This window comes from Monopterus albus, unplaced genomic scaffold, assembly GCF_001952655.1.
Source record: "Monopterus albus unplaced genomic scaffold, M_albus_1.0 scaffold93.1, whole genome shotgun sequence".
Taxonomy (NCBI): Eukaryota; Metazoa; Chordata; class Actinopteri; order Synbranchiformes; family Synbranchidae; genus Monopterus; species Monopterus albus.
Genome location: NW_018127973.1, coordinates 50,250 through 67,897, shown reverse-complemented (window position 1 = coordinate 67,897; position 17,648 = coordinate 50,250). Strand labels below are relative to the sequence as shown.

The 17,648-nt window shown below is 40.1% G+C and overlaps 1 protein-coding gene across 1 annotated transcript; it reads right to left on the bottom strand.

Annotated features, from left to right (window-relative positions):
- Positions 1–101: 101 nt before the first annotated feature.
- Positions 102–17,213, bottom strand: spaca6 (sperm acrosome associated 6). Its single transcript, XM_020608465.1, has 10 exons — positions 17,183–17,213; positions 4,357–4,443; positions 4,065–4,136; positions 3,810–3,833; positions 3,641–3,718; positions 3,039–3,142; positions 2,221–2,377; positions 1,256–1,439; positions 866–952; positions 102–248 (listed from the first exon to the last, which is right to left on the bottom strand). Exons 1-10 carry the CDS (start codon positions 17,184–17,186, stop codon positions 194–196), a joined length of 852 nt encoding a protein of 283 aa, XP_020464121.1. The 5' UTR covers positions 17,187–17,213; the 3' UTR covers positions 102–193.
- Between the last annotated feature and the right edge of the window lie 435 nt (positions 17,214–17,648).

Below are 17,648 nucleotides of genomic sequence, written 5' to 3'. Positions count from 1 at the left end.
AACTAAAACAAATGTTTGTCAGAAATTAGGAACCTGAGGCAAAAGTGAAATGAAAGATTCACACACTGTATTGACAGCTCCCAGTAAATTTAATAAAACACTGTTTGGAGCCAAAAAGAAAATATAAAGACACACATTCATCTCTCAGGTGGCTGTAATCTGCATGACTGAGTCTTCTTTCAGCCTGGACCAGTCAGAGAAGAGCTGGATAACATTGTCTGGTTCTCCCATATGGAAACAAAGCATGGCTATGAGGAGAGGGCAAAAATAAAAAATGAATTAATATATATAGATTTTAAAAAAGATACCAATCTAATGCAACATGAGTTCATACATTTAGACAGACATATTTTGGTCTCATATGGGAGAATCATGTTTCATCATTTCACATGGCTTTATTTGCTCTCAGGTTGTTGTTGTTATTGTTGTTCTTTAATATGTATTAATTTATTAATTTTGGCTCAGACTGGAGATAGGGCTGTCTACTAATTACAGGTTTTGGAATCCATGGTTTCTCCTGTCCACATGCTGAGGGCTCCTTTGGTAAGAAACTGAGCCCCAGCAAACACATAGTACTACATAGTTTTACCACTGCATACCCTATATGAACCCTCCCTCAGTTCTTTTGCCTTGTAATATGTATTTGTCTATAAAATATAAATATGCAGAATAACTTGCAACTGCTGTATAGCTATTAGATAAACCGAGCAAAGTACAAAATACAATATTCTTCTTTAAAACTTAGTAGTTTAGTTTTTGTGCCCAGTGGCAGTGGCATTTTACTTACAGTAAGTACAGTAAGTAAATGTAGTGGTAGTAGTACTTCCTATCACTGTTTCAGACACATGAGAAGACATGTACATACAGCACAGTACAGTGTAGACTGGGTCTCTTCTGCCCTCTAGTGCTGGAGGGAGTCATACATAGGTTTTCTGTAAGCCATGATGTAATGCTGTGTAAAAGACCAGAGGATGAAATACCTTTATTGCACAACATGTATCTTCATAACTCTCAGGATCCTAACTCTTCATCTACATTTGGCTGTTCAGAATGACTTGTTTGTACTGGTAATGATGACAAATACAGAGCCCTGAAACAGCCCCCCCAACCAAGAAACAAAAAATGAGACATGATAACAACCAATATACTGTAAATATATATGCACTGACTAGGGGCATCCTGGATATACAGGAAAGGTATGCAAAATTCTGTGCTGTTTATGCCTTATATTGTGCCAATAATAGCTTGGTCTTACCCGAGGGAGAGGAACAGCAACAGCAGCAAAGCTGTTAAACACGCAGTGAGAAGCAGTGGCAAGGGGAGGAGGGGGGAGCGGGGAGGAGGACCACCAAGTGCAGGGAGAAACTGCCCTCCTGGGAGAAGAGACAGGTCGAATGTCTCCTGGAGCTCTGTTTGGCCTGCCGCAACCTGGGGGGTCACTTAGACACAGAGAGAGGGAGATGAAGAGGATGAATACAAGGGAAAAAATGATGATGAAGGAACAGAGAGAATGCAACAAAAAGAAGTAGTTAGTGAAAAAAACATTTATAATAACTTCCCTTAAAAATAATTGTTAAAAAAAGAAAAGAAAAAGTGCACCATAAACACATTGAAGCCTGATAAGCATGTACATTAATACCTACTTTGAGAATATAGGAATTATACCTCTACCTGCACACACATTAAAGTTATATGAATAAGCTTATGAATACATGTATATACATATATAATTTCTTTGACAGCATCCATGATTTCACTTTATAAATTTAGCCAGTCTTGTTTCATAATGTGTCAATATTGCCTGTGTGATTTGTCATGATTTTAATTTGCTGATTATATTTGTCTATACTATACCTCCAATTGTTATTACTTTTGAAAAGGTACATCATAGTACTGTGAGCAAATATTCAGTCAGTTGTTCCCATCATCCCAGCAGACATTACACCTTCTAAGATAAATAAAATTCACTCAATCCAATGTGAGTTTAAAATTTCATGAGACCAAACTCTTTTAATAAAGTTTGCATGGTTTTCTTTACATTCCTTTGATGATACAGATAAATTATATTTACCACATCCGTATCCACCAAGTACAGTATAGTTTCTAAGTATGTGTCAAACTGTTGTTTTACAGTATGTGTTCTGCTACAAATGTCTTGTCATTGACCAATATCAATCCCAATTTCCAATTCTTTCTCCAAGAAGTGGTGCATATTGTTACCTGTGAGATAGAAATATAGTCTCACAATGGAGCGTTGGCCTGAGTAGACCTCACACTGGTAGGTGCCTTGATGCTGCAAGCTGGCTGAAGGGATAGAATAGAGCCTGTCCACCCCTGCAGTCACTTCTTTAAACTCATCCACCTGCTGGGTTTTCACCTGTAGGAATAAACCCTTACAGCTTATATATTTGCAGGGCTCATTTATGTTAATCAGTACAAATACAAAGACATAAAGTATGGGCAGTTAGAAAAACAGTTTATCATTTTGGGAAAATACCTGTATTTGATTTCTTGTTAAAAATTTGACAAAAAAAAAAAACACATACATCTATAAAACTCACAAATTAAAGTATTAAATCTTGTACCAATTAAAAAAGATGTAAGATATTAATTAGTGAGTTTTGGAGGTGCTGGTGTAACGTGCTCCCTACACAAGCCACCACTCTGTGTTGGATTGTGTGAGTATTGCTGTGCTACCATTTAAGGATAGTAACATAATTTATACACTGCTCAGTTTAGAGTTGACTCACAGTGACTGGCTCTGACATACTCACATGAAAGATCTGAACGGTGTTTTAGTACAGCTAGCTTATTCAGGGATGGCACTATTTTCGACATATGACCAATTTATCACTGTAAAATATTTTGCATCCATATTGCATAAGCCATGGACTGGCACCTTTTCCTTAGTCCTTCCTTATTTAAAAGACAGATATGAGAGTGATATTGGCAAAAACCTTAATATTTCCCAAAATGTTGAACTATTCCCTTAAAGGTATTGCCCTGACCCTGAATGGTTCACAATATGCCGAGCATACCTCTTCTGCAAACCTCCAGATCACCTCGATGTCATTTGGTAACTGAAAGGGCACGTCGCACCACATCTGGCTTCTGCTGAACTCCATTACTCTAATTTCTTTAACTGAAATAAACATATGGCCATACACACAGAAGGCAGAAGCGCACACACAAACACACACGCACAGATAAAATTCACAGGGGGCAGCTCTTGCAGTCTGAGCCCTCCTTAATGATAACACTTAAGCCCAGTCTCTGAGGAGTGGAGTAAAAGTGATGATATGCTAAACAGTGGCTGCTGCGCTGTACAGGGTTGATACAAATACCGTCGTGTGTGGGAGTCAACTGTCACCTTGCATAAAAAAGGCAAGGACTTAAAGAGTACCTTGGGGGCTCTGATATAATGTGTGGAAATAAAACCTTGCCTCGGTCTCCTTTTCAAATCCCCACTTTCTGCTAAGAGCATTTCGAGGATCAAAAGAGGATAATTTCAAGGATGCTTATAAAGGTGAAAATATAGTTACATAAGGATGTGTCAAGTCTGAATTAGTACACCCTTTTTCCTTCTGAAAATGTAACAGTATCAGCGATTCAACGTGTTGGACAGGATATTAATACTCACTTGGACAGTCGAGAGGGAATTCACAGGAGTCATACTGGCAGGTAATACAGTTGTACACTGCCCCTGCACTCTGAAAACCTGATGGGTGCATGAAACTCACACTGATATTCTGTTTCTAATAACAGAAAAACATGATTGTGAATGGACACAAAGGAATAAAGGCACTAACCACATGGAGGAAAACATCCAGAGACTGTGGGAAGAAAGAAAGATAGTTAGATTAACACATTTTATTTTGATGACTTGATTTAGTGTCGGTGCCAGATCAACCTGACTCCTTCCTTTATTCTCCACAGTATTTGCTGCAATAATGTATCTAGCTTATTACAGAGAAAGCAGAGATACCAGAGGGAGCTGTAATGACCTAATCTAGGCCTTGCTACAGATGAAAAGATGAAGGAAAGGGGAAGAGTCCATGTCTCACCTCTAGGCAGTTTGGAGGCAGCAGCGATGAAATTGTCTGCTGCTGTCTGCAGCTTTTCCTCATACACTGTGTCTGATGGATGGAAAGGAAGAGGAGGAGGAGGAGGAGGAGGAGGGAGAAGACAGAAATATTTGGCTCAACATATCCTGTTGGATTGTGTGCTTTAGGGCATCATTTAAAAATCTCCCATTTCTAACTCTCCTCTGTTTCTGACCTCACTTAACAATTCTAATGCTCTAAAAACTCATTTGCATGTGCAGTCATATGTCTATCAGAGCAAGATTTTAGGTACCGCTATTCAGCCTTTGGTCAAACTCCTCTACCATGGGCAGGATCTCTGCATCCAGAATTTCCTTCAGTTGTTTGTCATAGCCTTTACCTGAAAGAGGAACAAATACAGTATCACACAAATATAAGTCAGTTGCCTCACTCTGCACATGCTAATCGCTAATTGTTTTCAAATGGCTACTTAGAGCCGATTTACTAATTTCATTATGTTTGCCTTAAAGACAAATTATAAAACACTCTAAAAAACATAAAAAGGTAATTTTTCACACCTACTCTACCAGCCTCAATTACACTCTCATTGTTGTTGAATATACGGTCCAGCTCCATGAAGCAGGTGTCGACACTTCTGATATTGTGTTCTGTCAAAATGTAACCCCAACACAGGCGAAGACTGTCCTCCACATCAACAAAGCACTGATAGCAGCTTAGAGAGCTGCTGAACAGCAAGCAGACACACACGAACCACAAAGCACATGTGCACATTTTCCAATATAAGCATCAAACTGAACAAAGATTTCTAAAACAACTGTTTTTATTCAAATCCTGCTCTCATAGTGACAGTAAATGTGGAAATTCCAAGGCTTAATATTCCAAGAGAAGCTAGAAAAATAAAGCCTTGGATAGAAATTGTATGTGCCTGTCCCACATGAGATTAAAAGAAAAGGTTTTGAAAGTGTCTTGCTCATGTTTTCTCATCATGTTTGGGTTTGAAAGGACAGTATCATAGACACCCCTCTATACTTCCCTCCATTCTATTGTCTCTAGTCCCCATTTCCTGCTGCCTCAATGCACCAGTTTTACTGCAGAGCACAGAGCTGGAGTGAGCCAATGAGGGAGGCGGTGGCGGAGGGCGGTGGAGGGGGAGAGGGGCAGATGAAGAAAGAGTTAAATTGTTATGTACATGGAATGCGTGTTGGCAAAGAAAACCCAAGAGAAATATACAAACAATAAAAGTCTAACTGGTTGTGTGGGGACGGTGAGATGGAGAATTAAAGCCAAATAGACCAAAATAAAAAGAAAGAAACAAAAGGGACAAACAGAATGAAAGGAATGAGACAGAGAACGTGCACATTCTTGCGGGTGGAAGTAGAAAATTTAAAAAGTAGCGTTGCAAAAATGTTGGAGGGGAACGAAAAGTCAGGAGAAACAAAGGGAAGAGAAAAAGGTGCAAGAGGGAGGAGAGGACACACAAGTGACAGACGGAGGCAGGGGAAGAGGAAGAGGGAGTGGGACTACAAATCAAGTAGACTGCCTCATCACATCCTGTATCCCCCACTCGTCTCTCATCCTCCTCATACCCTACACCACCCACCCCTCCTCAGTGGTCCCTCGCTCCCGGTGCATCTCCATGACAACCAGACAGGGTGCCTAATACATGAACTTAATATATTTCCAGTGGCAGGGTGAGCTGGGCACTAATGCATTCATCTGTCTCCACACAGACAAGCCAATCAATATTAGGCAAGCATCTGCTCCAGGACTGCCAAAGTTTGAGCGCTAGTCAGACGGTCAGCCACAGAAAATCTCAAATATGTTTGTGTGTGTGAGAGAGACACATTCTATTGTGTCTGTATACAGCATGTGTGTGGCAACAAGGGCACTTTGATAATGTCTTTTCAAACACACCAGAACATGAAAAATATATAAAAAATTTTGGTGATAAAAAGGGTACTTTTTATTTATGTGTAAGATGCCATTTTTATTCAGAAAAAAAGGGAATGCATTCCATTTTACATTCACAAACTGGTGCTTCATGCAGACAGACATTACCCAAACTGTTCTGTCATATTTTATTAAGTTACAGAATAAAAAAAAAATAAGTGCAACCTTTCCTGTACAAAGTACAAAAACATACGCTTGAGTTAAAAGCTCCACTGATTTTTGAAAGTGACATATGACGGGGTCACAACCCGTGGCTGTCTTCTTATTGGCCCCTATTCAGGGCTATAGCACAAAGCCAGCCAATAGAGTTGGCCCCCTGAGAGTACTGGTGCTACAGGAGGATTAATCGTCTTCCTGTTCAGTAACATAAATGATGATAGATGATAGCTAAATAACCACAATGAAGCAGTTTGAGGAAACATACAGTAAGAAAGAATGGTGACAATGGCAAAGAAAGCATTAATACTTTAAAACAGGTATTTATCAAGTAAAAATATTTGACAAAAGGCTCCTCTTTAGTGGACGTTGAAACTGAATGCAGCCCTGTTCCCGAGGACCTCACCTGTGACCTACTTTGACCTCACAGGTTAAGGGTCTCAGGGACAGAGGGGCATACTGTGAAATTAAAACGATTAACATTAAAATACACAGGGAGAGTTTGAATATTTGGTTTGAAAAAGGCTGCAGAATCTCTGCACCGAGACAAAGACATGACCTCATCTGACATTTGGATTCTGCGGCATCAGCCGGTCTCCTGGTTAACTACACATCAGCAAAGCTTATCAGTTCAATTAAAACACAATTTTCACACAACAATCACATTGGTCTGCATCTCAACCAAACTAATCTGAGCTGAGCACATTGTGAAGGAGACACAATTATTTCAGGAAAAACATTGCATTTTAAACTATTGTTTAAAGTCATGGACATACTGAACATGATTTATTGAGCTGGCACTGAGAAATCACAGCATCTACTGGCTTTTCAGAGCTCAGGGAGGTAAAAGGCTTTAAAATCAGCTTCAATCAAATGTAAGAAACATAGCAGTTGTAGAATTATCATAAAGTAACTTAAAATGACAAAGAAAAGGACATTTATGTTTAGTTCATAATAACTGTATAACTTTATTCAAGCATATACAAGACATAAAGAGCCAAATATTTGCCTTAAACATAAACAGAATGTCAAAAAAGGGTATATCTTTAGTTCTTGAACTTTCTAATCCTCCACAACTGCCTGTAAAGGAAACTTAGATGGTTACATCTTGATGAATTTACAGAGAAATACGGTCCATGTACATTCAGTCAGAGACACTTTAAGATACACAGGTCTCACAGGTTTGACAATGTCTGTGCAGTATTTATTATCATACTATATTTTATTAATTTAATATTAAGAGCAAAATAAGACTTTGGTGATAAAAGAAAAAGAATCATTGCGCAGGAACGCTAGAGGCCGATGCCACCAACCGGTAGACAGTCAGAATGACACACACTGACTGTGGAAGACCAAATATGTTCACATGTTGTGGAAAGGGGAAATTAGCACATTTTATGACCCATCTGTCAGGGAAGCATATTTTCATGTAAAACACCTCAGTGGGAATGTGACTAAAGGTGCAATGTGTCTGTGACGCGTACTGCACCAAACTGAGCTGCAATAATGCATTTCTGTCTTTACCTACAGGTCGACTTCGTGAGCTGCAGGCCTCAGGATTTTGGAATATAGAAGTGAGATTCTGAGATCATCTTTGTCGCAGGTGACACACATGACAGCTGGGGCAGACAAGAGGGAACAGCAGACGTTTGTCATAGCTTCACCTCGGAATGAATTATGGATTTGTCTGCAGTAGAGGTTGTTTTTAAGTTAGTTTGAAATGCTATAATTTATGTCAGCATAAGTCAAACAAAACTGTGAATTACTGTAATGACGCCAAATCGCATGGCACAACAGAAATGACCATTCATGATAACTGCAGCATGTTTAAATGTGTATCGTAAAACATTGCCATTCAGTGGCAGCTGCTATAATTTTTTTTTCTAATTTACATTCCCGATGTAAATAAGGTAATTATAACAAGGGACATTTCCATTTGAGATGTAAAAATATGCTGTTAAAGAAAGTGAGAATTCAAACAAGGTGCAAATTAAATGTGGACGACCTGTCGACAACATGCAGCCTAGACACTAATTGAAAGGCTTATCAGTGTCTGCAAACACAGACAGGATGTCACAGTTACACTACAAAATATATACAGTTAGAATAATGCGCACAGCCATGCACAAACAGCAAAACATGACTTTTAATACTGTCGTAGAAAATGATGCGAAGAATTAGTGATGAAAAAGTTTCTGCTAAAAATGCATATCACAACGGAATAGAAAATAAGCACAAAATCCTTAATCTACATTAAACGTAAGACATTCACCTTTGAGAGAAAATGTGAAAAAAAAGACAGTCACCTTAAAGTCAGCCTCTTCTTTTCTTTTCTTTTCCAGTCAGAGTGAGTGTGTGCCTCCTCTTCGCTCTCTCTCTCCCTTTTGCTCTATGCTGGGGCCAGACAGAGAGCCCAGCGGCAGGTAGGTTACAGACAATAGTATTGATTCCATTATTCTTCTCTCTACCTACCTATCTGACTAACACCAACAGAGCTGACAGCTTCTCACCTTTTGTCTCAGCAGGGCTGCCGTCACAAACACACAGAGGTGTAAACCAGAGAAAAATCAAGAAGAGAGAAAAAAATCTTCCTTATTTCTGCATGTTCACACACCAAAGCTCTCGGCGCACATGCTATCCAACACTTACAGACGACACACACATAGCCATTTACCCACCGTGCTGCATTCACGGTCTCCAGTCGTCTCTTCTAGCTTTTATTTTACCTCAGTCTCTTCTCTTCCTTCCTCTCTCCCATTTTCTATCTAGTCATCATCCTTCCATCTCCTTCTTTTTCTTCTAACATTTTTCAAGCCTCACATCTCTACTAGCACAGTACCCCCCCATACACACACACACACACACACACACACACACACACAATCCAGTGTTTGAGCTACATATATGTGTGTGAACGTGTGAGAGATAGAAACAGAGTGCAGTGAGTGCATGCATGTCTGTGATTATATGTGTGTATGCCTGCCAAAGCAAGCAACTGTGTGTTTTGGCGTGTGTGTGTGTGTTTGTCAGAGGGAGATGGTGGGGGAGGGTGGGTGTCAGAAAGGCTAGTAGAAAGTGGGGATGGAGGGGGAGGGTCAGAATCTCTAATAGGATGGGAATAGAGAGAAAATATGAAGCCCAGGAGTCTCATGAACCTGAGAGCCTGACATTACTGCTTCCTCCTATGTGTACAGCAATCATACCATCATCAAATTGATTACGGGATTTATGGTGTTGCTCCAAGACAACTGTAAATTGCAGCTGGAGTGACATCAAACACGCTAAATAAACCCTTGTGGAAGGCTTTTCTAATTACAAGAATGTGCCTTGATTATACAGCTTAACATTAGAGGTAAACAATAAGCAGTTAGCTGTTTAGTACAAACAAACTAAAGGGGCACAAATGAAAGCTGTTTAAACAAAATGAAATACTGAGAAAAAAATGCAAACACCTCCTTGCACATTCACACATTGTGTTGCAAGTATAAACAAAGAAATTGCAACAGTTTTGCATTTATAATGTTGCGTAATATTTTCACTTGTCTAATGTTTTTACACATTTAATATTTCTGTGCTAAAGGCAGTTTGTGTCTAATATTTGCACTGCACTAGGAGAGGACAGAGAGTTGCAGTTGTGTTTGTTGGATAACAGAATCATATGGCCCCGAGGGAAATTCAGAAATGAAAGTAAATCTAATTTAGCCCCACTGATTGGCTGTCTGTTCAGCAAGATGGAGCATAAACACTGCACTTGATGGGTAAGCATCATTAATGGCCTTAAAGTGTTCTGACCATGTTGTACAACAGAGACTATCACAAATGTGTCGCGCATTTAGTGAAAATGAGGGTAAACTGAAAAAGAAAAGACATTATTCTTGCCCTAAAGGAATAAACAGTGACTGAGCCCTCACTGATGGATAGGAACTAAACACCCTAGCTAACACGAAATTGTTATGAGCTATGAAATTGAGAAAAATACAGGGACAAGTACACACATTGATCTCTTGTAACATTTAGTGAGTATTTTAAAAGCCTTTTGTTGGAAAAGCAAGAAGTGAACAAGATGGGAACTGCATCTTCTTTCAAAACACTTCAGTTGAGGTTTCTGTTTCATGAATATATAAGCCAAGGGCCCAATATATGTCATATATACAATATACATTCACAGTATCTCAAAAATATTGATAAAGTACCCACACTGCCTTTAGTTTGTGCCACTTGTGTCATGCAGCAAGTGTTCTTTGTACAGCTGAGTTTATTTCCTGCTCTCATCCTATCCTGTTTTATTCACAGCTCCAGTGCACTTAAGGACTCTTTGCATCATCTTCCGTAGCCACAATCATGCTGTAATACCATGCCACCTAAATTTGCATAGAAACAACATGCAAAATGTGTTTCCACAATCTGCTGTGATCTGTGTAATATGTGTGCTGCACTGAATGTGAGTTCCTGTGCAATACGTGCTTGTGCAGCACACATATTCCACCTGATCCTGCACTAATGTCACCAAGACAAATTCCTATACATATACTGCACATATGAATAAATTATAGAGTGCAGGAGTCTTTGCCTGCTCTCCACTGTCTGTTCTCTTGCAAATAGTTGGAGCACAAATGGCGGCTGTCTGGATGCCATTTTGGCTTAAAAAAACAAAACAAAACAAAAAAGCAGCTTTCTCTGGCATGAGCAGTGGTCAAACCTCAGTGCAGAATGTCACAGACAGGTGTGTATGTATGTGTGCTTGCCTGCGGCTGCACTCTGCAGTGCCACTGAGAGACAAAGCACTGGGAGTGCTCCACAGGAATGACATCATCAGTCTGGGATGGTGTCTGCCTTGTCTGTCTTGGGATCGGGATGCTCTAGTTCACCGTTCCCTCTCAAGAGACTAAAGACAGCGTCGTTTTTGCCAGCACATCCCTACTCATGACACGTAGAAACTTTTTGTATGTGCACACATGTGAAAAAGGGCAAACTAGAGTTTACAGAGAGCAGGATGCTTCAAGGATCCCGGTGGTGCTTTATACTCCGGGTAGTTGTGATATTTTTGTCATGGTTCCAGTCTTGTAAGACATTTGTTTAGACCAGCATACGTAGACGTGAATGTATGAAAATAGGTTCATACAACAGTCTGCACATACATATGCACAGCGTGCAGCATCTGCCATGCTGGAAAAGGAGCCAAGTATAATCGGCCACTGGTGTAAACAATTTCTGGTGTATGACAAACACAAAAAAGCAGGGCAGATAGCCCTTCCACCCATATACATTATCCTTGACCCTCACACCTCACAAATGTCAGATGTTCAACTGTCTGTTCTGGTAGGAGAGGAGTGTAGTGTGGTAGATGTTAAAGAACACTACGACTGACAGTGCCAAATCAGCACAATTCTGATATATGCCCCCCTTTTTTCCGGCATCCAGGAAGGGAGGAGAGCCAGCTATAACGCACTGCAGATGGCCGCTGTCTCAACCACCAGTCTGACATACTGTGGGGAAAAGAGAAGGGAAGGTACTGTGGCAATAAAACTGGAAAAATGAGTGTGATACCGTGTGTTGATGGATGAAGGGGACTGCACAAAGCGACAACATGGAAGCTGTAGTAGCATGCATGTAAATGTATGTCAGATAAACAAGGCTCCTCTACCCGTTGTGGCATACAATAATACATGGATATCATGAGGGGTTCATGATTTCCATAGTAAGGCTGTGTATAATGTACGTGGCTCCTGTAATTTACGTCTCATATGATTAGTTGTTTTTTTGCTTCATTTGGAACTATGATTTATTTATTACTCCATTTTTCCTTTGTTATATTTATGATGAAAAAGTAGTCATAAGGTTGCCACTCAGTGGGAGCCACTGATTGCTGGTATACAACCTATCAAGCCGTAGTTGAGCCTCCTGACAAACAGGTGCTACAACTATAAAATGTGCATATCCACACAGCTGCTGCAAGTAAAATGATACACAAACTCATGGGGAAGTTAGAAAGGCTTCCTGAGAACTTTGCCCAAGGGGAAAGTTTCTCAACAGAGTGTCGCAGTTGAAAAGGACAAATCATGTTATTAACCACTAGATCCTGTGCCAAAGTATAACAGCACACTTACCTCTCTGCTGGGTGGGGTGGTGGTAGGTTAGACGAGGCAAAAGGTGACTCCGCAGGGAAAGCTAGAAGGTTGTACAGTTATCTCCAGGCTGTTTATTATGCGAAACCATACAACCAACTACCTCACACCGCAGAGCACAGACTGTAGAGATGCGCTCCAGAGAAGATCTTCACCAGCAGGACGCAAGTCGAATGTTATTTATACAGAAGTTGACGCAGAATTGACACAGGTGCCTGGCTTCTGTCTGCCTTACTTCATTGCTTATTTTAGTCTAGCTGGTAGCAATACACTCAAATAGTTAACATCTTTCCCACTACATTTTTTAGTGAGTGTTGGATGTACAGACTCAAAAGGGATTTACCCCTTTGATTTTCTTTTCTGTGAGTGCTCGGTTGTGGTAAAGGATGATTTCATGCTGTTTTTTTCCTGTGATTTTGAGATTTGAGGAAATATATTTTAATACTCTGACAAAACAAAGTATTGCTTTTTTGCACTGAGCTCAGTTTGTGGTACATGCTTATCTGTGCATATGGCTGCCCTTGATAAACTGGACTTTTTTTTATTAATAGCAGGAAGACAGTGATGGGTTTTGTCTGAAGAGATGCAGTTTACCACTCTATAACATACAATGGGGAATGAATCTGCAGTTGTGATTGAACTGGATGGGTGATCTACGAGTTAGGGCTAAGGCAATGATGCTGCAGGAATGGAAGTGCCTAGTAGCCACAGTGGAGGAGCTCAGGTAAAAGGCAGCACCACATCCTGGTAGAAAGCAACACAGAGCATGTGCATATGGAGGCAGCAACAGTATCAGTCAGATAAATGACTTATAAACAGGAGTCTAGCAGAAGGATGAGGCTGACATCATCGAATGTACTGTAGGAGTGCATAGCTCTGGGTGGTACAGCATGTCAGAGCAACACTGCTGCTCTGAAGTTTGCCAGTGTTGGAACAGACCCATGAAAATCCACTTCCACACATCTATGCAGGTGTGAATACTACAATGGCTTTGTTTCCTATGACCATTCAAAGTATTTCCACACATTTCTTTGCAATTGTTGCCCTCTACTGGTGACTGTGTAAACTCCCTCTCACTTCTCTATCCTACTTATCTGCCCTGCTCTTTCCACACCACCTGATTCTGCAACAGAGCATCATCACTGACAAAATGCTGCTTATGAATCATCAGGGTTCGGCTGTCCTAGCATTGTTATATACAGGTTGTTACAAGTGCCCAATCTGTTCTCCCATCAAACCTCCACTCAGTAAAGCAATGGCTAAAATTCATATATTTCTCTTCCATCTTAAACAAAAAAACAATCACCACCTATTATTGTGTCCAACTCATTATTAAACCATAGTGTTTTGGATTTCAAACATTTACTCACTGCAGCATTTCATCCAAATCAGCTGTCTGGTTCTACTTAAAGCTAAGAGGTTTTCATGGTAGTTAAATGCCATCTGCTGTAAGACTGTCATCATGATCAAGTCTGCTGTCAACTTCCATATCTAAACTGGGTGACTGCTCCACAGTTTATATGGTGTTTTCATCACATCAAACAAAGTGAATAAACTGATTTTTTAACTAAAACCTTATTTCAGATCTGTGGATGCCCAGCGTAGAAGTTGTAATTGTTGCATGCTACAGTACCATGTTTCCTGGCACAGCGGTACATTCCAGCAGCTACAGTGCTGGAGCATTACATTACTCGGAGCACAGATTCAGACGTAACTAGGGCAAGATGATGTGCTGTGAAAATGCCATTTAAAGAGCTGCTGCTGCAAACCAAAATATATTAACAAATCCTACTGACATAAAGCTGATTTCAGAATCGCAACTGTTTTCAAAATGTGAAGTTAAAACATCCCCTGAGGCTGCAACAGTGACAAAAGAGGGCAATATGTGGGAGCTCTGCAAGCAGCACTGCATTTGCTCTGGAAGTATTACACTAAAGAAAATAATCATTGACCGCACCTATCTTTCTGCAGGCCTCGTGTTGAACTGTGCAGCTGTGGATTCACAATGGCTGTGAGAACAGAGAGACATAGAAAGGAAGAAACTAGATAGCCCGTCTAAAAACACGCTGCAAAAATGTTGCCAAGTGAATTTATGTCCTTTCTTCTTGTTGGTATGTGTTTAGAGTCCTAATCCTCTACTTTCTGCCACTCCCTTTCACTCTCCTGTCCCAAAGTGCAGCCCCTGCCCCCCCCCTTTCACTCACTCAACCTTTTCTCTGCTTTAGCCCTCATGGGCCCCCTTTTCCCGCCTCTTACCCTTTTAACCACCCTCTGTCTTCATACCCCCTTCCTGCCCTTTCTGTCCACACACACCCTGGCTGGCCTTTTTTCACACCCACAACCTCCTCTGCTTTGTACCTCATGTCTGCAATATTTTTACAGTCAAATCACGCAGAAATGCAGTGTAATTGTGCCAATGTCAGCTATCCTTCTCTCTCCCTCTCCCTCTTGCTCACTCCACCCTTAAGCAGGCAGTGAAAGACTACTCCACTATGAAAAATGTCTGAGGTGTTTCATAAATGGGGTGGCCTCACTTCAAGTTCAAAATTCTTCTCATAGTTGGTCATTACCCACATACAGTGACACACACTGGGATATATCACTTAATGGTTACAGTCAGCACATCTAGGCAATTTCACTTTCAAAGCAGTGATTGCACGTAATATAACTCTGGGAAAAATGACAGATGGAAAATATTCAGATTTGAATGTTCAGCACCACAATATTTTCATGTGCCAAAGCCAGAAAGCCCAGTGTAAATACTAAATATGAATATAGGAAATTTGCTACTTCCTAGCATTGGAGTAATGCACCCAACATCTCTGACTGAGAGCAACATCGTGGTATTGTTGCAATGTAAGTAACATAAGAGAGGAACACTACGATCTGCTGAAACGTGTATGTTCTTCTCCCAGGTGAGAGAAATACTCTATCCTACACTAATCTGCTTTGGTTGACGCCATCCTCATATACCAAGATGGCAAATGAATGTTGCCATGGGAACCTTTTGCCTGGCAACCCAAACAGCCTGGCAACTAGCCAAACTGTTGCTATGGCACAGTTATCAATCTCCTTAGGCTGGGATTGGTGGGTGTCTGGCCTTGCATAGCTCCTCCCTTTCAAAGTTTCCAATCAGATGCGTGGTGAACAAAACTACGCTTAGAAATGAAACAACTGGCTTTAAAAGCAGCGGAGGAGTGTGTGGGTGTGTGTGTGTGTGAGATGGTGGTTGGGGTGTGGTAAAAAAAAATGGTTATTGTTTTGGCAAACAAAGCAGCACAGAAGCAACTGCTACCTTGAAACATGTTTTTGTATTTTGTATCAAATCTTATTTTCGACGGGTCATAAATTACTTTGAGACTTTAGCTTTCTACAGCATGTGGTCAGCTGGAGCACTGCAGTGGCTAGATCATTATACTATATTTACCTCACTGTGTGCAGCTATTATAGAATGTTTGGATAAATGTGAATTTAGAACTTTTAATTACCTTATGAGATCATTTCTGACCAAGAACAAAAAATCCACTTTAGATAAAAAGCCTTTTGCTCCTTAAAGTTATCAGTCTATTTTGTGCATAGCCTTAAAATAGCCAATGAATGTATGCAACTGTATTTGTGTATGTGTTTGGTATTACGTTGTGGGAACTGAAACCTGTTTACAGACTAACACTGTGGGGACTCGGTCTCTCTACCATGTAAATTGTTGAATTTTAGGTTTACAACCTGGTTTGGAGTTAGGTTAAGTTTAGGATAAGGGCTGGTTACGCAGGTTAAGTCTCCAGAAAATGAAAAACAACAAATGAAATAGATGTGAGTGCCTGCATGTGTGATTGCATACAGAGACAATGAATGCATTTTATGAGTAAGGACAGTCCTGATGTATTGTAAATGAACTTCTTCACAGATGTACAAAATGCAAAAGGACCTGACTGTCATGGCACAGTGAAATCCTAATTCATATGTGGACAACAGAAAAAAATAATTAAATATTTTTGTTTAGTTTGTTTGCAAATTACATTTTGAAGGGAGGTTTTGAGCATGAGCCCTACAACAGTTGTCAACCAGCAGTCTGCGACCCCTTGGTGGTCCGTGAAGGCATTGCAGGTGGCCCCTAACTGATTTGACAATGTAGTTTCACAAAAGGAATCTTTTTAATTTGATTTTTTTTAAACACATTTCCATGTATTACTTATTATTTGTGAATATTCAAATTCATGCAAATATATAACATTTACAAAAGCCAAGGTGACTTTCAGGATTAAAATAGCGCCCGTCCGATTCATCTGCCACACAACAGTGGTCCTCAAGTTACTGCTTAGTCTGAATGGTGGTCCCTGAGACACAGTTGAAAAGCCTTGCCCTGCAGCGCTAATGTCTTGAGATTCTCTCAGCTTATTTTTTTTGCACTAAAGTGTGACAGTGAATATGAGACACAAAAAGAAATGTCAGTAAGTGTGACTAATACCCCAAATAGCTGATCACAGTCATGAGTAAAATTTTTCCTTTATGACATTCTGACATATCGTTTGCCAAAATTGTTATTAAATCATCTGCCAGTGTTTGTGTATAACAGGGAAAATATTAATAAACTGTTACCTGCAAGAAGAAAAGCAATATTGTGTATATTGTGTAAACCCTATAGCTGTTAGGGTTTTTAAATAGCGTAAAAACTGTTAAATAACAGATTTGATAAAATGGATTCTGTGCATGTGTTTATGTCTGTTCGACCTAACTTACTGGTGTGGAAATATGTGTGAGCCCATGTTAACAATATGCTGGCACACGTGTTTAACAAATAGATCCACTGAAAATGCATTCACTGTTCACACACACAGTGCATAATATGAACAGGTAGATATGTACGTATAATATAAAAATATTACTCACTCATCACCAGGTGCTCCTCAGACAGGAAGCGAAGGCCACACACACACACACACACATACAGAGGTTAGAGGGAGACAAACTGACCTCATGAATACAGAGACTGTTTTGCCAAGAGGTAATGAGTTCAGACTCTGCAATAGCTGAAGTGTCACTGGACAAAACCATGAGAAGTTACAGACTTACTTGTGAGCTGCTGTATTTTAATCTTTAAACTGCATTGCAACTGTCAATTATCATTACATAAATTAACATGAGAGATGAATGAGTGTCTAACTTTTGGTATAATTCTGATATACAGAACAGAAGGACTAACAGTGTAAAAGGCTTTTCACTCTGCAAATAAATTAAATTATAATCACCTTCATTTAACTTTGCTTTGCTTCTCAAGTGCTGCCTCAAAGCAAACATGCGTTCTTCATTGTGGACAAAGAGATGCACCAGCTTGGAGTGCTAAGCCTCCTGCTCC

Bases quoted from the DNA above. Each gene is read 5' to 3' on its own strand.
- spaca6 (XM_020608465.1), bottom strand. The intron at 3,143-3,640 runs GTGAGTATTAAT...TGTTTATTTCAG, and splicing joins ATTCCCTCTCGACTGTCCAA to TTAAAGAAATTAGAGTAATG. The intron at 1,440-2,220 runs GTAACAATATGC...TCTGTGTCTAAG, and splicing joins ACTATATTTCTATCTCACAG to TGACCCCCCAGGTTGCGGCA.